The sequence below is a fragment of the Poecile atricapillus genome, unplaced genomic scaffold (genome assembly GCF_030490865.1).
Source record: "Poecile atricapillus isolate bPoeAtr1 unplaced genomic scaffold, bPoeAtr1.hap1 scaffold_253, whole genome shotgun sequence".
NCBI classification, from domain to species: domain Eukaryota; kingdom Metazoa; phylum Chordata; class Aves; order Passeriformes; family Paridae; genus Poecile; species Poecile atricapillus.
Window position 1 is genome coordinate 17,348 of NW_026709058.1, and position 23,736 is coordinate 41,083.

The 23,736-nt window shown below is 59.0% G+C and overlaps 2 protein-coding genes across 2 annotated transcripts; both read left to right on the forward strand.

Annotated features, from left to right (window-relative positions):
* Window positions 1–543: 543 nt before the first annotated feature.
* On the forward strand, window positions 544–15,519 carry LOC131574335 (GRIP1-associated protein 1-like). Its single transcript, XM_058828775.1, has 22 exons — window positions 544–609; window positions 1,393–1,459; window positions 1,558–1,619; window positions 2,524–2,550; window positions 3,077–3,184; window positions 5,029–5,200; window positions 5,855–5,928; window positions 6,753–6,788; window positions 7,363–7,394; window positions 7,524–7,571; window positions 8,359–8,458; window positions 9,229–9,321; window positions 9,716–9,775; window positions 9,872–9,916; window positions 10,562–10,648; window positions 11,594–11,650; window positions 11,772–11,871; window positions 12,713–12,822; window positions 13,601–13,735; window positions 13,814–13,907; window positions 14,642–14,775; window positions 15,117–15,519. The coding sequence occupies exons 1-22, from the start codon at window positions 568–570 to the stop codon at window positions 15,186–15,188; spliced, it is 1,755 nt and encodes a 584-aa protein (XP_058684758.1). The 5' UTR covers window positions 544–567; the 3' UTR covers window positions 15,189–15,519.
* Window positions 15,520–15,639: 120 nt separating this feature from the next.
* Window positions 15,640–22,769, forward strand: LOC131574334 (TBC1 domain family member 25-like). The gene is made up of 8 exons (XM_058828774.1): window positions 15,640–15,949; window positions 16,278–16,387; window positions 16,470–16,621; window positions 17,818–17,939; window positions 18,030–18,239; window positions 20,205–21,327; window positions 21,439–21,911; window positions 22,056–22,769. Exons 1-8 carry the CDS (start codon window positions 15,863–15,865, stop codon window positions 22,767–22,769), a joined length of 2,991 nt encoding a protein of 996 aa, XP_058684757.1. The 5' UTR covers window positions 15,640–15,862.
* The last annotated feature ends 967 nt before the right edge of the window (window positions 22,770–23,736 follow it).

The window sequence follows — 23,736 nt, forward strand, 5'->3', positions numbered from 1 at the left end:
GAGCCCCAGAATTTCCAGTTTTCCCCAAAATATCGCTCCAGGCGCTGCCGGCTCCCTGTGGCACCCGGGGTGGGGGGGGGTTCAAGGGTGGGGGGCGTTCCCTGAGGGGCGCCGGAGATTTTGGGGAGGGGGCGTCCCTGGAGACCTCCACTAACAGAGGGCGCCCTACATCCCCCACAACGGGGATCCCGCATCGGTGCTGAGGCTCAGGGGGTCCCGTGCTCCCTCTGGAATGGGGGGACACAACCCCAAACCCCCCCAGGACCCCCAGGACCCCCCAAAAACAGGCGGAGGGAGATTTGTATTGCCCTGAGGGCTCTCTGCGCGGCCTGGATGCTCTCTATGGTCCCGGCTTGGAGGACTGAGCTCTATGATCCCCCCCGGCCGCTCTGGCCTCTTTGGAGGACTTAATTTCAGGGTTCTCTGAGCCGCTCTGACCGAATGGAGGACCGAACTTTATGATCCCGTTTATGGCCGTGCTCTGTCGTCTCTATGACCCCGCGCTGGGGTAGAGCGGCCACTTCCGTCCCCTCCTGCCGGGAGGGGGGGGGGGTCCCGCGCGCCAAGATGGCGCAGGCCCTGTCGGCCGAGGAGTTCCAAAGGATGCAGGTGCGGGCCGGGGGTCCCGGGGGGGCTCGGGGGGTTCCTGGGGGGGCTCCCAGGGGTCTGGGTGTCCTGAGACGGGTGGCGGAAGTGTCATGGAGGGGTTATAAAGGGTCCTGGAGGGGCTTTTGGGGGGATTCTGGGGAGCCCGGTGGGGCTCGGGGAGGTCGTGAGGGGTCCTGAGGGGGCTCGGGGGGGTCTTGGGGGGTCCCGGGGCTTTGGGAGGACTGAGGGGGTCCTGGGGGCTGCTCTGGGGGTCCTTGGGTGTGTCAGGACCGGGGGTTTCAGGGGGGTTTTGGGGGTCTTGGGATGGATTTTAGGGAGGTTTGGAAGCTCCTGAGGAGCTCGGGGGATCCTGGGGGAGCTCCAGAAAAGCCTGAGGGGTTTTGGGGGGTCTCTGGAGGGGTTTTGGGGGTCTCAGGGTGGATTTTAGGGAGGTTTTGAGGTTCCTGAGGGGCTCAGAGTTCCTGGTGGTCCTCCAGAAAAGCCTGAGGGGGTTTTGGGGGGCTTTTTGGGGGTCTCGGGGTGGATTTTAGGGAGGTTTTGAGGTTCCTGAGGGGCTCGGGGGGTTCCTGGTGGAGCTCCAGAATGGCCTGAGGGGGTTTTGGGGGTCTCGGGGTGGATTTTCGGGAGGTTTTGAGGTTCCTGAGGGGCTCGGGGGGTTCCTGGTGGTCCTCCACAAAAACCTGAGGGGGTTTTGGGGGTCTCACAGAAACCGAGGGTATTTTGGGGGGGGGTCCCGGGGGTCTCTTTGCCCCCTCCCCAAATCCCCTCCCGTTGCCCCCCCAGGCGCAGCTGCTGGAGCTGCGCACCGAGAATTACCGGCTGTCGGATGAGCTGCGCAAGAACGGCGCCGGTACGGGGGTTTTGGGGGGTTTTGGGGGGTTTTGGGGGGTTTTTGGGGGGTTTTGGGGGGTCCTGGAAGCCCCCTCCTCATTTCTGTGACCCCTCCAGAGCTGTCGGGGCTGCGGCAGAGGGTGCAGACGCTGGACAGGGATTTGGCCAAGGCAAACAAGGTGAGGGTGGAGACGTCCCCAAAATAATCCCAAATTCTTTTTGTGACCCCTCCCCACATCAGGACACTCCTGGGACCCCCAAAATCCCCCTCAGGACCTTCTGAGACCCCTAAAATCCCACAAATTCCCCCCCAGGACCCTCCTGAGACCCCTAAAATCCCACAAATTCCCCCCCAGGAGCCCCCAGGACCCTCCTGTGACCCCTAAAATCCCACAAATTCCCCCCAAATTCCCTCCAAGACACCCCCAGGATCTTCCTGTGACCCCAAAAATCCCCCCAGGACCCTTCTGGGATCCCCAAAATCCCCTCAGGACCCTCTGAGACCCCTAAAATCCCACAAATTCCCCCCCAGGAGCCCCCAGGACCCTCCTGTGACCCCTAAAATCCCACAAATTCCCCCCAAATTTCCCCCAAGACACCCCCAGGATCTTCTTGTGACCCCAAAAATCCCCCCAGGACCCTTCTGGGATCCCCAAAATCCCCCCAGGACCCTCCTGTGACCCCTAAAATCCCCCAAATTCCCCCCAGATTCCCTCCAGGAGCCCCCAGGATCTTCCTGTGACCCCAAAAATCCCCCCAGGATCACCCAAATTTCCCCCAGGACTCTCCTGTGACCCCTAAAATCCCCCAAATTCCCCCCAAGACACCCCCAGGATCCTCTTGTGACCCCCAAAATCCCCCCAGGACCCTTCTGGGACCCCCAAATTCCCCTCAGGACTCCTCAAATTCCCCCCATGACCCCTAAACCCCCCCAAATTCCCCCCAAATTCCCTTCAAGACACCCCCAGGATCTTCCTGTGACCCCAAAAATCCCCCCAGGACCCTTCTGGGACCCCAAAAATCCCCCCAGGACCCTTCTGGGATCCCCAAATTCCCCCTGTGACCCCTCCCCTTCTTTTCCAGGCCCTCAGTAAGAGCAAGAAGGCCCAGGTGGGTCCTGGGGGGGGAATTTGGGGGGGGTCCCGGGGGGATTTTGGGGAATTTTGAGGTGTTTTGGGGTCTCTGGGTTCATTTTGGGGTCTCTGGGTTCATTTTGGGGTCTCTGGGGGGGTTCAGGGGTGTTTTGGGGGGGGTCTAGGGTTCATTTCTGGGGGGTTCTATCCCATTTTTGGATTCTCTGCCTTCATTTTTGGGGTCTCTGGGTTAATTTTTGAGGGTTCTGTCCCATTTTTGGGGGTTCCCATCCCGTTTTTGGGGTGTCTGAACCCATTTTTGGGGTGCCTGAGTTCATTTTTGGGGTGTCTGAGTTCATTTTTGGGGGTCCTCAGGAGGTGGAGGCGCTGCTGGGTGAGACCAGGATGTTCCAGGAGGGTTTTTAGGGTCTCCTTGGGACTTTACTGGGTGGGTTTGGGGGTATTTTGAGGGTTCCCATCCCATTTTTGGGGTGTCTGAACCCATTTTTGGGGTGCCTGAGTTCATTTTTGGGGTGTCTGAGTTCATTTTTGGGGGTCCCCAGGAGGTGGAGGCGCTGCTGGGTGAGACCAGGATGCTCCAGGGGAAGCTGCAGAGTCAAGAGGACGATTTCCGTCTCCAGAACAGCACCTTGCTCCGGGAACTGGCCAAGGTGGGACCCCCAAAATCCCCCAAAATCCCCCCAAAATCCCCCCAAATCCCCCCCAAATCCCCCCAAAATCCCTCCTGGGACCCCCAACCCGCAGGGGGTCTCATTTTGGGTCACCTGCAGCCTCCCAGGGGTGTTTTTGGGGGGGTCTTGGGGGGTCTCTGAGGTTGTTTTGGAAGGTCTTGGGGTCGTTTTGGGGGTCCCAGGTGTGATTTTGGGGGTCCCAGGGCTGATTTTGGGGTGGATTTTGGGGGTCCCTGATCCAGGGCAGATCCCAGGGGTGTTTTGAGGGTCCCAGGGCTGATTTTGGGGTGAATTTTGGGGGTCCCAAGGTTCATTTTGGGCATCCTGGGGTTGTTTTTTGGGGTGGTTTTTGGGGTCTCTGAACCTGGGTGGGTCCCAGGGTTGTTTTGGGGGTCCCAGGGGTGGATTTTGGGGGTCCCAGGGCTGGTTTTGGGGTGGATTTCGGGGGTCTCTGACCCAAGGGGAGGGTCCCAGGGCTATTTTGGGGTGGGTTTTGGGGGTCCCTGACCCAGGGCTGATTTTGGGGGTCCCAGGGGTGTTTTTGGGGTGGATTTTGGGGGTCCCAGAGTTGATTTTGGGGGTCCCTGACCCAGGGGTGGTTTTGGGGTGGATTTTGGGGGTCCCAGGGATGATTTTGGGGTGGATTTTGGGGGTCCCTGACCCAGGGGTGTTTTTGGGGTGGATTTTGGGGGTCCCAGGGGTGTTTTTGGGGTGGATTTTGGGGGTCCCAGGGATGATTTTGGGGTCGATTTTGGGGGTCCCAGGGTGATTTTGGGGTGGATTTTGGGGGTCCCAGGGGTATTTTGGGGTGGATTTTGGGGGTCCCTGACCCAGGGGTGTTTTTGGGGTGGATTTTGGGGGTCCCAGGGCTGTTTTTGGGGTGGATTTCAGGGGTCCCAGGGGTATTTTGGGGTGGGTTTTGGGGGTCTCTGACCCAGGGGTGTTTTTGGGGTGGATTTTGGGGGTCCCAGGGCTGATTTTGGGGGTCCCTGACCCAGGGGTGTTTTTGGGGTGGATTTTGGGGGTCCCAGGGCTGATTTTGGGGGTCCCTGACCCAGGGGTGTTTTTGGGGTGGATTTTGGGGGTCCCAGGGGTATTTTTGGAGTGGATTTTGGGGGTCCCAGGGTGATTTTCGGGTGGATTTTGGGGGTCCCAGGGTGATTTTGGGGTGGATTTTGGGGGTCCCTGACCCAGGGGTGTTTTTGGGGTGGATTTTGGGGGTCCCAGGGGTGATTTTGGGGTGGATTTTGGGGGTCCCTGACCCAGGGGTGTTTTTGGGGTGGATTTTGGGGGTCCCAGGGCGATTTTGGGGTGGATTTTGGGGGTCCCAGAGGTTTTTTTGGGGTGGATTTTGGGGGTCCCTGACCCAGGGGTGTTTTTGGGGTGGATTTTGGGGGTCCCAGAGATTTTTTTGGGGTGGATTTCAGGGGTCTCTGACCCAGGGGTGTTTTTGGGGTGGATTTTGGGGGTCCCAGGGATGATTTTGGGGTGGATTTTGGGGGTCCCGGAGTTGATTTTGGGGGTCCCTGACCCAGGGCTGATTTTGGGGGTCCCAGGGCTGATTTTGGGGTGGATTTTGGGGGTCTCTGACCCAGGGGTGTTTTTGGGGTGGATTTTGGGGGTCCCAGGGGTGTTTTTGGGGTGGATTTCGGGGGTCCCTGACCCAGGGGTGTTTTTGGGGTGGATTTTGGGGGTCCCAGAGGTTTTTTTGGGGTGGATTTTGGGGGTCCCTGACCCAGGGGTGTTTTTGGGGTGGATTTTGGGGGTCCCAGGGGTATTTTGGGGTGGATTTCGGGGGTCTCTGACCTGGGGGGGGGTCCCAGCTCTGTGCCCAGATCGAGGGGCTCGAGGAGGAGAACCGGCGGCTGCAGGAGGGGGGGGCAGGGGGAGCCCCCCGAGACCCCCCCGGGGCCCCCCAGGACCCCCCAGGGACCCCCCCAAATTCAGCCCAGCCCCCCCAGGATGGAGCCCAGGGGGATGAGGAGCCCCCCAAAGGTGAGGGGGAGGATTTGGGGGGGTCCCAGGGGAATTTGGGGGGGGTCTCAGAGGTCTGGGGGGGTCCTGGAGAGGTTTTGGGGGGTCATGAGAATTTTGGGGGGGTCCTGCAGAGGTTTTGGGGGGTCATAAGAATTTTGGGGGGGTCTGGAGAGGTTTTGGGGGGGTCATGAGAATTTTGGGGGGGTCCTGGAGAGGTTTTGGGGGGGTCATGAGAATTTGGGGGGGTCTGGAGAGGTTTTGGGGGGGTCATGAGAATTTTGGGGGGGTCCTGGAGAGGTTTTGGGGGGGTCATGAGAATTTGGGGGGGGTCTGGAGAGGTTTTGGGGGGTCATGAGAATTTTGGGGGGGATCTGGAGAGGTTTTGGGGAGTCATAAGAATTTTGGGGGGGGGTCTGGAGAGGTTTTGGGGGGTCATAAGAATTTGGGGGGGTCTGGAGAGGTTTTGGGGGGGGTCTTGATAATTTGGGGGATTTTGGGGGGGTTTTGAGAATTTGGGGGGGGTCCTTGAGGGGTTTTGGGGGGAGAATCCCAGAATTTGGGGGGGTCTGGGGGGGGGATTTTGGAAAATTTGGGGTCCCAAAAATTTGGGGGGGGGTTTTGGGGTGCCAGGAATTTTGGGGGGGGGTCTCTGACACCCCTCCCCCCTCACAGCCCCCCCAGAGCCCCCCCAAAAACCGGAGGAGGGGGGAGGGGGGGACGCCCCCCCCAAGGAGCCTCCAGCTCAGGTAGGGGGGGATTTTTTTGGGGGGGGGGGAAATGGGTCTGGGGGCTTTTTTTGGGGGGATTTGGGTCATTTTTGGGGTTCTGAGGAGGAAAATTTGGGATTTGAAGGGATCAAGAATTTGGGGGGGTTTTGGGGGTTTTTTGGGGGGGTTAAAAAGGGTCTGGGGGTGAATTTTTGGGAGGGGGGAATAAATTGGGGAGGGGGCTTGGGGGTGGGATAAAAAATAAAAATAAAAATAAAAATAAAAATAAAAATAAAAATAAAAATAAAATAAAACTGAAGTAAAATAAAATAAAATATAATAATAATAATAGAATAAAAAATAGAAAATAATTATAATAATGATAAAAATAAAATAAAAATAAAGAAATAAAAATGAAATGAAAATAAAATTAATTAAAATGAAAATAAAATAGAAATAAATAAAATAAAATAGAAATAAAGTAATATATAAATAAAATAAAAAATAAAAGTAACAAAAATAAAATAAAAATAAAAAATAATGATAAAAATAAAATTAAAATAAAATAAAAAGAAATAAGAATAAAATAAAATAAAAGTAAAATATAAATAAAGTAAAAAATAAAATAAAAATAATAATAAAAATAAAATAAAAATATAAGATAATGATGAAAAAATAAAAAAAGAAATAAAAATGAAATAAAAAATAAAATAAAATTAAAATAAAATAAAAATAAAATAAAATAAAATAAAATAAAAATAATAAAAATAAGATAAAAATAAAATACAAATGGGATTTTTGGGGGGGATTTGGGGAGGGGGGAGATGGAATTTGGGGAGGGGTCTCACAGGGGTCTCTTGCAGGCAGAGCTGGCCCAGCTGCAGGAGGAGGTGGCCAAGGTGAGGGGGGGGAAATTTGGGGAGATTTGGGGGAAATTTGGGGAGATTTGGGGTTTTTTGGGGGGAATTTTGGGTTTTTTTGGGAGGATTTGGGGTTTTTTGGGTGGGATTTGGGTGGAATTTGAGGTTTTTTGGGGTCTCTTGAGGGGGATTTGGGGTTTTTTGGGTGGGATTTGAGGTTTTTTGGGGGGATTTGAGGGAGATTTGGGTTTTTTTAGGTGGGATTTGAGGTTTTTTGAGGCTTCTGAGGGCGATTTGTGGTTCTTTGGGTGAGATTTGAGTTTTTTGGGGAGCTCTGAAGGGAAATTTGTTTTTTTTTCAGATAATCTGAGATGATTTTAGGAAACTTGGGGAAAATTTGGGTGGGATTTGAGTTTTTTGGAGCCTCCTGAACATAAAAATTTTTTAAGATTTAAGTCCCAGAAGGATTTGGGATCTCCTGGGGGGGATTTTGGGGGCTCCAAGGGGGAATTTGGGGAAGATTTTGGTCCTGGGGGGGAAAAATTTTGGGATTTAGGGGGGTCCAAGCTTTTCCCCCTCCCCAATTTTGTGTCCCCCACCCCAAATTTCGCAGCTGACCGAGGAGCTGCGGGAACAGCGGGAAAGGTGAGAATTTTGGGAACATTTTGGGGGGATTTCCCAGCATTTTTTTGCCTATTTTTTTTCCTCCTTTCCCCCCATTTTTGTCCATTTTTCCCATTTTTTTTTGCCCATTTTTCCCTGTTTTTTCCCCAGTTTTCTCCGGCTGCAGGAGGAGAAGGAGGCGCTGCTCCAGGAGAGCCGGTGGGGGAATTTTGGGGGAAATTTCTGTGAATTTTGGGGAAATTTGGGGCATTTTTGGGAGAATTTGGGGGGAATTTTGGGGCATTTTTGGGGGGAATTTTGGAAGAATTTGGGGTGAATTTTGGGGGAATTTTTGGGCATTTTTGGGGGAATATTGGAAGAATTTGGGGAGAATTTTGGGTCATTTTTTGGGAAATTTGGGGCATTTTTGGGGGAATTTTTGGGCATTTTGGAACATTTTTGGAAGAATTTGGGGGGAATTTTGGGGGAATTTTTGGGCATTTTTGGGGCATTTTTGGGGGAATTTTGGAAGAATTTGGGGGGAATTTGGGGGGAATTTTGCGGCAATTTTGGGGGAATTTTGGGGTGTCCTGGGGGGGTCCCGGGGGGGTTTTGGGGTGTCCCCAGTTCGGGGGTCCCAGTGGGGGTTTTGGGGTGTCCTGGGTGGGGTCCCGGGGGGGTTTTGGGGTGTCCTGGGGGGGTCCCCGGGGGGTTTTGGGGTGTCCCCAGTTTGGGGGTCCCAGAGGGGTTTTGGGGTGTCCTGGGTGGGGTCCCGGGGGGGTTTTGGGGTGTCCTGGGGGGGGGTCCCAGGGGGTTTTGGGGTGTCCCCAGTTTGGGGGTCCCCGGGGGGTCCCGGGGGGGTTTTGGGGTGTCCTGGGGGGGGTCCCGGGGGGTTTTGGGGTGTCCCCAGTTCGGGGGGTCCCGGGGGGGTTTTGGGGTGTCCTGGGGGGGGTCCCGGGGGGTTTTGGGGTGTCCCCAGTTCGGGGGTCCCAGCTGTGCCCCCCAGGGCCGAGGCCGAGGCGCTCAGGGCCCGCTGGGATTCGGAGGCGCGGGAGCTGCGGGCGCGGGGCCGGAGGCTGCAGCAGGAGCTGGAGGCGGCCACACAGGTGGGGCAGGGACCCCATAGACCCCATAGGGACCCCAGGGACCCCATAGGGACCCCATAGATCCCATAGGGACCCCATAGATCCTATAGAGACCCCAGGGACCCCATAGATCCCATAGGGACCCCAGGGACCCCATAGATCCCATAGGGACCCCATAGATCCCATTGGGACCCCATAGATCCCATAGGGACCCTTAGATCTTATAGAGACCCTATAGATCCTATAGAGACCCCATAGATCCTATTGAGACCCCATAGTGACCCATAGATCCCATAGATCCCATAGGGACCCCATAGATCCCATAGGGACCCCATAGATCCCATAGGGACCCTTAGATCTTATAGAGACCCTATAGATCCTATAGAGACCCCATAGATCCTATTGAGACCCCATAGTGACCCATAGATCCCATAGATCCCATAGGGACCCCATAGTGACCCATGGAGACCATAGCGACCCATAGGGACTGAAAGAGACCCCATAGAACCCCCGATACCCCCCAGAGACCCCATAGAACCCCCAGAGACCCCCAGCCCCCCATAGTGACCCCATAGAACCTCACAGAGACCCCATAGAGACCCCATAGAACCCCCCAGAGACTCCCCAGCACCCCATAGAGACCCCAGAGACCCCCAGAAACCCCATAGAACCCCCCAGAGACCCCTCAGCACCCCATAGCACCCCAAAGAGACCCCATAGAGACTCCATAGAACCCCCCAGCACCCCCAGAGCCCCCCAGAGCCCCCCAGAGCCCCCCGTGTTTGTGGCAGGCCCAGGGGGGGCTGCGGGAGCTGAGCGAGGCCCAGGCCCGGGAGCTGCGGGACAGCCGGAGCCAGAGGCAGAGCCTGGAGACACAGCTGCAGGTGGGGGGGATTGGGGGGTCCTGGGGGGGTTTGGGGGGGATTTTGGGGGTCCTGGGGGGTCCTGGAGAGGTTTGGGGGGTCTGTATTGGGGGATTTTGGGGGTTTGGGGGGTCCTGGGGGGATTGGGGAGGTCCTGGGGGGGTTTGAGAAGGTTCTGGAGGGGTTTGGGGGGTCCTGGGGGGGATTGGGGGGGTCCTGGAGGGGTTTTGGGGGTCCTGGGGGGGTTTGGGGGGTCTGTATTGGGTGATTTTGGGAGTTTGGGGGGGTCCTGGAGGGGTTTGGGGGGTCCTGGGAGGGATTTTGGGGTTCCCAAGGAGATTTTGGGGTCCTGGGAAGGATTTTGGGGTCCTGGGAAGGTTTTTTGGGGTCCCCAAGGAGATTTTGGGGTCCCCAGGTGTGCTCAGGTGAGCGGGATCAGCTGCGCCAGCGCCTGCACGAGGCCGAGGCCGCCCAGGTGAGCCCCAGAGACCCCCCAGGGACCCCTCCCCACTTTTGGGGGTCCCCCCTGGGCATCAGGGACCCCCCAAAAACCCCCCCCGTGCCCCCCCAGGAGCGGCTGCGGGAGGAGCAGGAGCAGCAGCGGGGGCAGCTCGAGGTCAGTGGGAATTTGGGGGGATTTGGGATAAATTTGGGGGGTTTTGGGGTAAATTTGGGGAATTTGGGATAAATTTGGGGGGATTTGGGATAAAATTTGGGGGATTTTGCATAAATTTTGTGGGATTTTGGGTAAATTTTGGGAGGTTATGGGGAGATTTTGGGTAAATTTGGGGGGATTTTGGGTAAATTTTGAGGGATTTTGAGTAAATTCTAGGGGATTTTGGGAGGTTATGGGGAGATTTTGGGTAAATTTTGGGGATTTTGGGTAAATCTTGAGATTCTGGGTAAATCTTGGAGGGACTTTGGAGGATTTGGGCAATTTTGGTTAAATTTCGGAGGGATTTTTTGGGATTTGGGGAATTTTTTTGGATTTTGGGTAAATTTTGGGAAATTTTATGTAGATTTTGGGGGATTTTGGGTAAATTTGGGAGATTCTGGGTAAATTTTGGGGGATTTTGGAGGGACTTTGGTGGATTTTGGAGGAATTTCTTTGGGATTTGGAGGATTTGGGTAAATTGTGAGTAAATTTTGGGAGATTTTGGGTAATTTTGAGGGGATTTTGGGTGATTTTGAGGGGATTTTGGGTAATTTTGAGGGGATTTTGGGTGATTTTGGGTAAATTTTGGGTGATTTTCCCCTGCAGGAGGAGCTGGGGCAGCTGCGGGCGGCGCTGGGGGAGGAGCAGCGGCAGCGGGAGCTGCACGAGGCCGAGGGACGTGCCCTGAGACAGGTGTGACCCCAAAACACCCCAAAACAGCCCCAAAACACCCCCAAATACCCCAAAACACCCCCAAATACCCCCCAAAACACCCCCAAATAACCCCAAATACCCCCAAATACCCCCAAAACACCCCCAAATTCCCCCAAAACAGCCTCAAAACAGCCCCAAAATTCCTCCAGAACAGCCCCAAAACAGCTCAAAACAGCCCCAAAATCTCCCCAAAACAGCCCAAAACCACCACAGAACAGCCCCAAAACCCCAAAACTGTCTCAGAACACCCCAAAATCCCCCCAGGACCCCCCAAACCCTCCCTAGACCCCCCAAAACCCCCCAGGACCCCCAAAATCCCCTAAAAACTCTCCCAGGAGCTGAAAGTCCCCTCCAGAAACTCCCCCAAAACCCCTTGAGACCCCCACAAATCACCCCAAATCCCTTTGTGACCCCTCCAAATCCCACTCAGGACCCCTCAAAATCCCTCAGGACCCCCAAAATCCACCCAGGACCCCCCAAAACCCTCCCAGGACCCCCCAAAACCTTTCCAGGACCCCCAAAATCTCCTAAAACCCCTCCCAGGAGCCGAAAGTCCCCTCCAAAAACTCCCCTGAGACCCCCCCAAATCCCTTTGTGACCCCTCCACATCCCACTCAGGACCCCCCAAAATCCCCTCAGGTCCCCCAAAACCCTCCCAGGACCCCCCAAAATCCCCTCAGGACCCCCCAAAACCTCCCAGGACCCCACAAATCCCCTCAAAACTCTCCCAGGAGCTGAAAGTCCCCTTCAAAAACTCCCCTGAGACCCCCCCAAATCCCTTTGTAACCCCTCCACATCCCACTCAGGTCCCCCAAAATCCCCTCAGGTCCCCCAAAACCCTCCCAGGACCCCCAAAACCCTCCCAGGACCCCCCAAAACCCCTCAGGACCCCCCAAAAATCCCCCAAACCCTCAAACCCCGCAGGAGCTGAAGGACGTGCGGGACGGGCAGCGCATCCTGGAGAAGAAAGGCAGCGCCGCCGTGAGTGACCCCGGGGGGGCTTTGGGGACCCCCTAAAACTTTTGGGGACCCCCCCAGAGATTTGGGGGACCCCCAAACACCCCCTAAAACCCCCCCCCAAAATCTTCCCCCCCCAAAACAGCTGAAGGACCTGAGGAGGCAGCTGCAGCTGGAGCGGCGCCGGGGGGAGCGGCTGCAGGAGCGGCTGCAGGAGCTGCTGGTGCCCAGCAGGACCCGCTCGGGTCAGGGGGGAACCCCAAAATTTGGGGGGTCCTGGGGGGATTTTGGGGGTCCTGAAGGGATTTTGGGGGGTCCTGAGGGATTTTGAGGGGTCCTGAGTGAGATTTGGAGGGGTTACAAAGGGATTTGGGGAGGTCTCAGGGGAGTTTTTGGAGGGGACTTTCAAATCCTGGGAGGGTTTTGAGGAGATTTTGGGGTTCCCTGATGAGATTTTGGGGACCCTGATAAGATTTTGGGGTCCCTGATGAGATTTTGGGGTTCCCTGATGAGATTTTGGGGTTCTCTGATAAGATTTTGGGGTCCCTGATAAGATTTTGGGGACCCTGATAAGATTTTGGGGTTCTCTGATAAGATTTTGGGATCCCCGATGACATTTTGGGGTCCCCGATGACATTTTGGGGTCCCCGATGACATTTTGGGATCCCCAATGACATTTCGGGGTTCTCTGACGAGATTTTGGGGATCCCCGATGACATTTTGGGGTCCCCGATGACATTTTGGGGTCCCCGATGACATTTAGGGGTTCTCTGACGAGATTTCGGGGTTCCCTGATGAGATTTTGGGGTCCCCAATGACATTTCGGGGTTCTCTGACGAGATTTTGGGGTCCCCGATGACATTTTGGGATCCCCTGATGACATTTCGGGGTTCCCTGACGAGATTTTGGGGTTCCCTGATGAGATTTTGGGGTCCCCGATGACATTTCGGGGTTCTCTGACGAGATTTTGGGGATCCCTGATGACATTTTAGGGTTCCCTGATGCCATTTCGGGGTTCCCTGACGAGATTTTGGGATCCCCCGATGACATTTCGGGGTTCCCTGACGAGATTTTGGGGTCCCCCAGGGCTGGAGGAGCTGGGTTTGGACGGGGGCTCCCCGGGGCGGGGCCCGGGCGGTGACAGCAGCTCCGTGTCCTCGCTGGGCCGCGATGGCTCCGCCCCCGGCAGCACCAAGGTGGGCGTGGCCTCGGCGCGGGGGCGTGGCTTAGAAAAACTGGGCGTGGCTTATTAAAAGGGGGCGGGGCCTGGGAATGGGCGTGGTTTATATGGGTGGGGTCACGTGGGTGTGGCTCTGTGGGCGTGGCTTAACAGCTGAGCTTGGTATTAACCCGGGGGCGTGGCTTAAGAGGGTGTGGTTTATTGGGGGCGTGGCTTAATTGGGGTGTAAAAATTTAATTGGGATGTGATTTGGTGGGTGTGGCTTAGATGGGTGTGGCTTGGTGGGCGTGGCTACTTTGGGGCATGGCTTAATTGGGGTGTAAAAATTTAATTGGGGTGTAAAAATTTAATTGGGGTGTTTTGTGTGTGGGCGTGGCTTCAAAGGGTGTGGCTTGGTGGGCGTGGCTAATTTGGGCGTGGCTTAATTGGGATGTAAAAATTTAATTGGGGTGTGATTTGGTGGGCGTGGCTTAGATGGGTGTGGCTTGGTGGACGTGGCTAATTAGGGCATGGCTTAATTGGGGTGTAAAAATTTAATTGGGGTTTGTTTTGTGTGTGGGCGTGGCCACAAAGGGTGTGGTTTGGTGGGCGTGGATTAATTAGGGTGTAAAAATTTAATTGGGGTATGATTTGGTGGGTGTGGCTTAGATGGGTGTGGTTTGGTGGGCGTGGCCACTTTGGGGGGCGTGGCTTAGATGGGCGTGGCATTGTGGGCGTGGCTTATTGTGTAACCCACGGGGAGGGGGCGTGGCCAGGGTGTGACCCCGCCCCCTGACCACGCCCCCCTGGCCCAGTCGGGCTCGGGCAGCCCCGGGGGCGGCAGCGCCGGGGGGGTCCCGGGCGGGGGGGGCCTGTCCCCGGCAGAGGTGGCCGAGCTGTTCCAGCGGCTGGCCCAGAGCCAGCAGGAGCGCTGGCTGCTGGAGGAGAAGGTAACTGGGAGCACTGGGAGGGACTGGGAGGGGCTGGGAGGGGCTCCTGGCACGGCTCACCTGGCTTTACCCGGGCAGGTGAGGCACCTGGAGGTGTCGAGCGCGTCCATGGCGGAGGATCTGTGCAGGAAGAGCGCCATCATCCAGAGCTTCGTGCGCGACAGCCGCACAGGTGAGGCGCCCGCGGGGACACCTGGGACTCACCTGGCGCCGCACGCGGATCTTCACGCACGGCTGGTCCTGCTCACCTGGCTGGTCTCACCTGGCTGGTCTCACCTGTCCTGGTCTCACCTGGCTGGTCTCACCTGTGCTGGTCTCACCTGTCCCCTCTCACCTGTCCTGGTCTCACCTGTCCCCTCTCACCTGTTCCCTCACCTGTCCCTTCTCACCTGGCTGGTCTCCCCTGGCTGGTCTCACCTGTCCTGGTCTCACCTGTGCTGGTCTCACCTGGCTGGTCTCACCTGGCTGGTCTCACCTGTTCCCTCACCTGTCCCTTCTCACCTGGCTGGTCTCACCTGGCTGGTCTCACCTGTTCCCTCACCTGTCCCCTCTCACCTGGCTGGTCTCACCTGGCTGGTCTCACCTGTCCCCTCTCACCTGGCTGGTCTCACCTGGCTGGTCTCACCTGTCCCCTCTCACCTGGCTGGTCTCACCTGTCCTTTCTCACCTGTCCCCCTGTCTCACCTGTCCCAGTTCCACCTGTCCCCGTCTCACCTGTCTCACCTGTCCCCCTGTCTCACCTGTCCCTTCTCACCTGTCCCCTCCCTGTCCCCCTGTCTCACCTGTCCCAGTTCCACCTGTCCCAGTTCCACCTGTCCCAGTTTCACCTGTCCCCCTGTCCCGCTGTCTCACCTGTCCCCCTGTCCCCTCCCTGTCCCCCTGTCTCACCTGTCCGTGTGTCCCCAGAGGCCGCAGGTCCCGCGGGGCCCCCCCGGCGCGGGGCGGGGGCGGGGCCAGGTGAGGAGGGGCTGCGGGAGATGAACAAGAAGCTGCAGAACCTTCTGGAAGAGCAGCTGACCAAGAACCTGCACCTGGCCCAGGTGAGGGGGTGGGGCCAGAGCGGGGCGTGGCCTATCGGGGTGTGGCTTTCCAGGGCGGAGCCCATGGGTGTGGTTTGAGATGGGCGTGGTCTCAAATGGGTGTGGCTGAAGGGTGGGTGTGGCTTATGGGGGTGTGGCTGTTGGGGAAGGGGGTGTGGCTCTTAAAGGGGCGTGGTTTTAAATTTGGGGGTGTGACATAATCTATGACATCACTGCATTTACGGGCACAAAAAAACAGCTTAAAGTGGGGGTGGGGCTTTAAGATGTGGGCGTGGCCATGGCAAGGGCGTGGCCTCGCAGTGGGCGTGGTCTGTTCCCCCTCCCCATTCTGCCTTTTCCAGGACCTGGAGTCGCTGTCCCAGGAGCTGGCGCAGCTCAGGAAGGAACAAGCGACCCCCCCGGGACCCCCGTGAGGGGCGGGGCCTCTCCTTGTGGGCGGGGCCTGTTTCCCCCCCGCAGGCTCCGCCCCCCGGCCGGGCCGCTGCTGCGTTGCCCCTTTAAGGAAGCGCTGGGCCTCCCTGGCATTGCCCCTTTAAGGCGGAACACTTCCGTGGCGTTGCCCCTTTAAGGGGGGGGGGGGTGTTGCTCAGGAGGGCGTTGCCCCTTTAAGACCGGGGGCGGTCTCCGCCGCGGCGTTGCCCCTTTAAGGAGGAGGTGGTCCCCACTCTGGCGTTGCCCGTTTAAGGGGGTCCCGCATGCGCCCCCCTCTTTCCCCCCCACCCCAATAAACCCGATGTGAATCGCTGTCTGTGACGTCATTTCGCTGCGTTGCGAGGAGAGTGGGCGGGCTCGGTGACGTCATCGGAGGAGCCGCCTCGGCGGAGCCTGCCCCGTGACGTCATTTCCGCGCGCTGCCCCGGATGTTGTTGCTACGGCCGCGGCCGCAGGACGGGCACGGGCGCGGGCGCGGCTCCGGATCCTCCCCGTTCACAACCGCCCTCCGAGCGGCCGGGGGAGGGGGGGGCGCGGCGTGACGTCAGCACGGTGATGTAACAGCAGCCCCCCCCCCTTCCCCGGTTCGGGGGGGGCGGCGGCGGCGGCGAAACCCCCCCAAAACCCCCGATCCCCCCCGAGACCCCGCCCCAACATGGCGGCGGCGGCGGGGGGCGGGGTCTCGCCGGGGGGCGGAGCCTCGCTGGAGGAGGAGTGCGAGGTTGTGCGCGTGCGCGTCAAGGTAAGGGGCGTGGTTATGGGCGGGGCCTCGCGCGGGCGCGGTCATTATGCTAATTTGTGGGCGGAGTTAAGGGTGGGGTCACGTGGGCTCGGGCAGCCAATCAGCTCGGCGAGGCGGGTGTGGCGCCGGCGGGAAATTTTCCCGCCTCTCGGGTCACGTGAGGGCCCGACAGCCAATCAGCGGCGCGGGAGGCGCTTCGCGTTGTCGCGGTGAGGGGAGAGCGCCGCCATGTTGGGTCGCCGTGAGGGGCCGGGGGGCTCCGGGACCCTCCGGGACCCCTGCGGGACCTCCCGGGACCCTCCGGGACTTCCTGACGCTCCTCCCGCAGAAGAGCGAGGGGCAGCAGCCCCCCGAGTTCCGCTCGTTCGCCGTGGACCCGCAGATCACCTCGCTGGATGTGCTGCAGCACATCCTGGCCCGAGCCTTCGACCTGCAGGGGTGAGCGCGACCCTTCCTCCCCCAAAACCCCACCTGGGACCCCCCTGGAACAGCCAGGTGACCTCACCTGTCGCTCTTTCAGGAAGAAAAGCTTCGTGCTGAGCTTTGCGGCGCGGGATGGGCAGGGCCAGGACACCTTTGTGCCTCTGCTGAGCGATGGTGACCTGGCCAACGCCTTCACCTGCGCCCGGCCCACCCTGAGGCTGCGCCTGGACGTCAGGAACCCCCCCGACAGTGAGTGACACACCTGGGACACACCTGGGACACACCTGGGACATGATGGGGTGGGTGGAGACACACCTGGGATGCACCTGGGACACTCACAAACGCACCTGGGTGGGAGAAATAATCTGGGATACACCTGGGACATGATGGGCTGGGTGGAGACACACCTGGGATGCACCTGGGACACTCACAAACGCACCTGGGTGGGAGAAGTCATCTGGGATACACCTGGGACATCATGGGGTGGGTGGAGATACACCTGGGATGTACTTGGGATACTCACAAACGCACATGGGTAAGAGAAATCATCTGGGACACGCCTGTGGTACACCTGGGTGGTGGGGGACACACCTGGGATACACCTGGGACACTCACAAACGCACCTGGGTGGGAGAAATAGTCTGGGACGCACCTGTGGTACAGTTGGACACAAAGGGACACACCTGGAATACACCTGGAAAGAGAAAACACACCTGAGATACACCTGGGATAGTCACAGACATAGCTGGGACACACCTGTGGTACACCTGGGTGGTGGGAGACACACCTGGGATGTAGCTGGGGCATTCACAGGCACACCTGGGCACAAGGGGACACGCCTGGAATACACCTAGAAAGGGAAAACACACCTGAGGTACACCTGGGATAGTCACAGACATAGCTGGGACACACTTGGGCACAAGGGGACACACCTGGGAGAATGGGGACACACCTGGGAGAGTGGGGACACACCTGGGAGAGTGGGGACACACCTGAGGACCCACCCCTGGGACACTCAGGTGCTTTTGTTTGGGTGTCAGGCGGTGCTGAGTGCCAGGGGGAGGGTCCCAGGGCGGGGCTCAGGTGTGTCAGGTGGGGTTCCCAGGTCTCTCAGTTACCTGTAGCTCAGGTGTGTCAGGCAGAGCTCCCAGGTCTCTACACCTGTAGCTCAGGTGTGTCAGGTGGGGTTCCCAGGTCTCTCAGTTACCTGTAGCTCAGGTGTGTCAGGCAGAGTTCCCAGGTCTCTACACCTGTAGCTCAGGTGTGTCAGGTGGAGCTCCCAGGTCTCTCAGTTACCTGTAGCTCAGGTGTGTCAGGTGGAGCTCCCAGGTCCCTCAGTTACCTGTAGCTCAGGTGTGTCAGGCGGGGTTCCCAGGTCTCTCAGGTATGTCAGGCAGAGCTCCCAGGTCTCTCAGTTACCTGTAGCTCAGGTGTGCCATCCCCAGGTCCGCTGCTGGAGGACTGGGACATCATCAGCCCGCGGGAGGTGGCGGCGGCCGAGCCTCTCCCCGAGCGCCGCTCGCTGCTGGCGGCCGCCCTGCCCTTCACCCAGGCGCTGCTGGCACAGGTGAGCACACCTGGCCACAGGTGAAGCTTCTCCCCGCCCCCTCCAGAAGCTTCCGGCGCCGTCCCAGCGCACCTGTGCCGTTCCCCGCAGGTGGGCCGGACGCTGGCGCGGGCGCAGGCGGCCCTGGCGTGGCCCGAGGGGACCCCGGCGGTGTCGCCGCCCCCTCCCCCTCCCCCGCCCTGCGCCCCCCTGAGCGACGCCGACCTGAGGTCGTACCTGGGCCCAGGTGGGCGCCTGCTGCGGCCCCAGGAGCTGCGGCTGCACGTCTTCCACGGCGGCGTCGAGCCCGGCCTGCGCAAGGTGAGACACGGGAAAAGCTCCTGGGGTGCACCTGGGGGTGGGATTGTACCTGGGGTACACCTGGGGTACACCTGGGGGGGTCCTGATCACACCTGGGGGGTTCTGATCAGACCTGGGGGGGTTCTGATCACACCTGGGGGGTTCTGATCACACCTGGGGGGGTCCTGGTCACACCTGGGGGGGTCCTGATCACACCTGGGGGGGTCCTGGTCACACCTGGGAGGGTTCTGATCACACCTGGGGGGGTTCTGATCACACCTGGGGGGGTCCTGATCACACCTGGGGGGGTTCTGATCACACCTGGGAGGGTCCTGGTCACACCTGGGGGGGCAGGGGTACAGTCAGACACACCTGGGAGGGTCCTGATCACACCTGGAGGGGTGTGGGTACAGTCAGACACACCTGGGGGGTTCCTGATCACACCTGGGGGGGTCCTGATCACACCTGGAGGGGTGTAGGTACAGTCAGACACACCTGGAGGGGTTCTGATCACACCTGGGGGTGTCCTGATCACACCTGGGGGGGTTCTGATCACACCTGGGGGGGCAGGGGTATAGTCAGATACACCTGGGGGGGTCCTCATCACACCTGGGGGGGTTCTGATCACACCTGGGGGGGTTCTGATCACACCTGGGGGGGTCCTGATCACACCTGGGGGGTCCTGATCACACCTGCGGGGGCAGGGGTACAGTCAGATACACCTGGAGGGGGTCATGATCACACCTGGGGAACACCTGGGGGGTTCCTGATCACACCTGGGGGGGCAGGGGTACAGTCAGACGCACCTGGGAGGGTCCTGATTGCACCTGGGGCACACCTGGAGGGGTTGTGGGCACACCTGGGACACACCTGGAGTGTTCTGGTGTCACGTGAGTCACACCTGGGGTGTTCTGGTGTCACCTGAATCACACCTGGGGTGTTCTGCTGTCACCTGAATCACACCTGGGGTGTTCTGCTGTCACCTGAGCCACACCTGGGGTGTTCTGGTGTCACCTGAGTCACACCTGGGGTGTTCTGGTGTCACCTGAATCACAGTTGGGGATCTGATGTCACACCTGGGGATCCTCAGGTCCATCCTGAGCGACACCTGAGAGTTCCCTGATTCCACCTGGGGTCACCTTTGAGCCTCTCTGAGCCTCAGTGTCCCTTGGACAGGTGTTCTGGTGTTACCTGCTGGACATGGTTCTGCTCTCACCTGTCCCATTCCCCCCATCCAGGTGTTCTCACCTGTCCCATTTCCCTCTCCAGCTGTTCTCACCTGTCTCATTCCCATCTCACCTGTCCCCTCCCCCTCTCCAGGTGCTCTGGTGTTACCTGCTGAACGTTTTCCCATTGTCACCTGTCCCATCTCCCTCTCCAGGTGTCCTCACTTGTCCCATCCCCCTCTCCAGGTGGTCTCACCTGTCCCCTCCCCCTCTCCAGGTGTTCTCACCTGTCCCCTCCCCCTCTCCAGGTGTTCTCACCTGTCCCATTCCCATCTCACCTGTCCCCTCTCCCTCTCCAGGTGGTCTCACCTGTCCCCTCCCCCTCTCCAGGTGGTCTGGCGTTACCTGCTGAACGTTTTCCCCTCTCTCACCTGTCCCATCCCCCTCTCCAGGTGTCCTCACCTGTCCTATTCCCATCTCACCTGTCCCCCTCCCCCTCTCCAGGTGGTCTCACCTGTCCCCTCCCCCTCTCCAGGTGTTCTCACCTGTCCCATTCCCATCTCACCTGTCCCCTCCCCCTCTCCAGGTGGTCTCACCTGTCCCATCCCCTCTCCAGGTGGTCTCACCTGTCCCCTCCCCCTCTCCAGGTGTTCTCACCTGTCCCCTCCCCCTCTCCAGGTGGTCTGGTGTTACCTGCTGAACGTTTCCCCCCTCTCACCTGTCCCATCCCCCTCTCCAGGTGGTCTGGTGTTACCTGCTGAACGTTTCCCCTCTCTCACCTGTCCCCTCCCCCTCTCACCTGTCCCCTCCCCCTCTGCAGGTGGTCTGGCGTTACCTGCTGAACGTTTTCCCCTCGGGCCTCACGGGCCAGGAGCGCCTGTCCCACCTGCGCCTGAAGGCGGCCGAGTACTCCTCTCTGAAGGTGGCCCTGGCCACCCGCACGCCGCCGGCCGAGCTGGCCCAGGTGGCCGCCGCCGTCCGCAAGGACGTGGTGCGCACCGACCGCGCCCACCCTTACTTCGGCGGCCCCGAGGAGGGTCACCCTCACCTGGCCGCCCTCCAGGCCCTGCTGACCACCTTCGCCCTGGGCCACCCGCGCCTGTCCTACTGCCAGGGCATGTCGGACGTGGCCGCGCCGCTCTTGGCCGTGCTGGACGACGAAGCCCAAGCTTACCTGTGCTTCTGCTCCCTGATGCGCCGCCTCGCGCCGCGCTTCCGCCCCGGCGGCCGCGGCCTCTCGCGGGCGTTCGCTCACCTGCGGCGGCTCCTGCGCCGCGCCGACCCGGCCTTCTGGGCGTTCCTGGCGGCGCGCGGCGCTCACGACCTGCTCTTCTGCTACCGCTGGTTGTTGCTGGAGCTCAAGCGGGAGTTCGCCTTCGAGGACGCCCTGAAGGTGTTGGAGATCACCTGGAGCTCGCTGCCGCCGGCGCCGGCGCCGCCGCGCCCCGGGGTGCCGCTGCTGGGGGCGCCCCTGGGGGCGCGCAGGGCGGGCAGGGGGTGGAGGGAGAGGAGGGGGCTGCGGCCGCGGCCGCCCAGGAGGAGGAGGAGGAGGAGGAAGGTGGCGGTGGAGGAGGAGGATGGTGCTGGTGGTGGTGGGGTGACGGAAGGTTCTGGAGCTGGGTTTGGGGGTTTGAAGGGTTCTGGGGGTGGTTTGGAGGGTTCTGGAGATGTTGCCAGTGGTTCCAAGAGCTCCAGCGATGTTCTGGAAGGTTCTAAGAGCATCCAGGAAGGTCCCAAGAGCTCCAGCGATGTTCTGGAAGGTTCTAAGAGCATCCAGGAAGGTCCCAAGAGCTCCAGTGATGTTCTGGAAGGTTCTAAGAGCATCCAGGAAGGTCCCAAGAGCTCCAATGATGTTCTGGAAGGTTCTAAGAGCATCCAGGAAAGTCCCAAGAGCTCCAGTGATGTCCTCAAGAGTCCCAAGAGCTCCAGTGATGTTCTAGAAGGTTCCAAGAGCTCCAATGATGTTCTAGAAGGTTCTAAGAGCATCCAAGGAGGTCCCAAGAGCTCCAGTGATGTTCTCAGGAGTCCCAAGAGCTCCAGCGATCTTCTAGAAGGTTCCAAGAGCATCCAGGAAGGTTCCAGGAGCTCCAGAGATGACTCCAAGAGCTCCAGCGACGTCCCCGGTGGTGCCGGGGACAGCCAGGAGGGTCCCAGGAGCTTGAAGAAGGTTCAGGAAGGTTCCGAGAGCTCCAGGAAGGTCCAGGGGAGACCCCCCAGGGATGGTGGAGAAGCCCCCGAGGACTCCTGGGGTGGCCCCAGGAGGGTGGAGGAGGCCACGGACGCCCTGGAGATGGAGCAGAGACCCCAGAGCCTCTGCTGGGGGGCTGGGGGTGACCCCAGGAGAGGACACGGTGACCACAGAGAGGGCCATGGGCCAGGAGAAGGACGAGGTGACCCCAGAGGAGGACGAGGTGACCCCAGAGGAGGACGAGGTGACCCCAGAGGTGGACGAGGTGACCCCAGAGGAGGACGAGGTGACCTCAGAGAGGTTCAGGGTGACCTTGGAGATGGACACAGCTTTGGAGAAGGCCACCACGACCCCAGGGATGGCCACAACATCTCCAAGGATGACCACAAGTCCAAGGATGACCACCAGAACCCCAAAGATGGCCACCATGACCCCAGGGATGACCACCATGACCCCAAAGATGGCCACCATGGCTTCAAGGATGGCCACCATGACCCCAGGGATGGCCACCATGACCCCAAAGATGGCCACCATGACTTCAAGGATGGCCACCATGACCCTAAGGATGGCCACCATGACCCCAGGGGTGACCACAACTCCAAGAATCACCACCATGACCCCAAGGATGACCACCACAACCCCAGAGATGGCCACCATGACCCCAGGGATGACTACCATGACCCCAGGGATGACCACAACCCCAAGGATGACCACCACAACCCCAAGGAAGACCACGACGACCCCACACACGACCACCACGACCTCAAGGACGACCACCACCACCCCAAAACCAACCCCACCACCCCCGAAGACCCTTGGGGCGGCCGTTGGGCTTGGGAAGAGCCTTCCTCCTCCTCCTCCTCCTCCTCCTCCTCCTCGTGCTCCTCAGGCTCCTCCTCCTCGGACGAGGAGGTGACGGTGGAGGACGACGGAGCTCCTCTGCCACCGCCAGAAGAGCTGGGCCAGGGGAACCCCTTCCTGCTCTTCGTCTGCCTCGCCATGCTGCTGGAGCAGCGCGACGCCGTCATGGCGCGCGCCGGCGACTACAACGAGGTGGCCATGCACTTCGACCGCCTGGTGCGGCGCCACCACCTGCCCCGCGTCCTGCGCCGCGCCAAGGGGCTCTTCGCCAGGTACCTGGAGGGGTGGGGAGGGTCCGCGCCCGGGGGAGAGCAGCTGGGGTCTCCATCGGGGTAATGGGGGGTGGGGGAGGGTGTGTTTGGGGTCTTTGGTGGGGGTGGGGGATGGGGAGGGGGGGTGTTGGTGGGTGGTGGGTTCATGGAACATCTCAAAGGGGTCTTGAGGTGGTTGTGAGAGGCTCCAGAGTCACTGGAGAGCTGTAGGACAGTATGGTGACCCCATAAAACATCTCAGAGAGGGCTTGAGATCATCATGAGAAGCTCCAGAGTTACTGGAGAGCTGTAGGACGAGGTGGAGACTCCATAAAACGTCTCAAAGGGGTCTTGAGATGGTTGTGAGAGGCTCCAGAGTTACTGGAGAGCTGTAGGACAGTATGGTGACCCCATAAAACATCTCAGAGAGGCCTTGAGGTCATCTTGAGGGTCCCCAAAGTCACTGGAGGTTTGTAGGACAAGGTGGAGACCCCATAAAACATCTCAGAGAAGTCCTGAGGTCATCTTGAGGGTCTCCAAGATCACTGGAGGTTTGTAGGACAAAGTGGAGATCCCATAAAACATCTCAGAGAAGTCCTGAGGTGGTTGTGAGGGTCTCCAAAGTCACTGGGGGTCTGTAGGACAAGGTGGAGACTCCATAAAACGTCTCAAAGAGGTCCTGAAGTTGTCCAAAGTCACTGGGGGCTTGTAGGACAAGGTGGAGACCCCATGAAACATCTCAGAGAAGTCCTGAGGTCATCTTGAGGGTCCCCAAAGTCACTGGGGGTTTGTAGGACAGCATGGAGAACCCATGGAACATCTCGAAGGGGTCTTGAGGTTGTTGTGAGAGGCTCTAAAATCACTGGAGGTTTGTAGGACAAGGTGGAGACCCCATGAAACATCTCAGAGAGGTCCTGAGGTCACCTTGAGGACCCTTTGGTCACTGTCAGGGTCTGTAGGACACTGTGGGGACCCCACCTGGGGTCAGGGGGGTCCTTTTGGGGACCCCAAGGCCACCACGAGGTCCCCAGGGCCACCTCAGGGTCCCCAAG

Coding starts and splice junctions, on each gene's coding strand:
- LOC131574335 (XM_058828775.1), top strand. CDS start 568: ATGGCGCAGGCCCTGTCGGCCGAGGAGTTCCAAAGGATGCAG. Junction 6,789..7,362: donor TGCAGGAGGAGGTGGCCAAG/GTGAGGGGGGGG, acceptor CAAATTTCGCAG/CTGACCGAGGAGCTGCGGGA. Junction 14,776..15,116: donor AGAACCTGCACCTGGCCCAG/GTGAGGGGGTGG, acceptor TGCCTTTTCCAG/GACCTGGAGTCGCTGTCCCA.
- LOC131574334 (XM_058828774.1), top strand. CDS start 15,863: ATGGCGGCGGCGGCGGGGGGCGGGGTCTCGCCGGGGGGCGGAGCCTCG. Junction 15,950..16,277: donor TTGTGCGCGTGCGCGTCAAG/GTAAGGGGCGTG, acceptor CTCCTCCCGCAG/AAGAGCGAGGGGCAGCAGCC. Junction 16,388..16,469: donor CGAGCCTTCGACCTGCAGGG/GTGAGCGCGACC, acceptor TCGCTCTTTCAG/GAAGAAAAGCTTCGTGCTGA.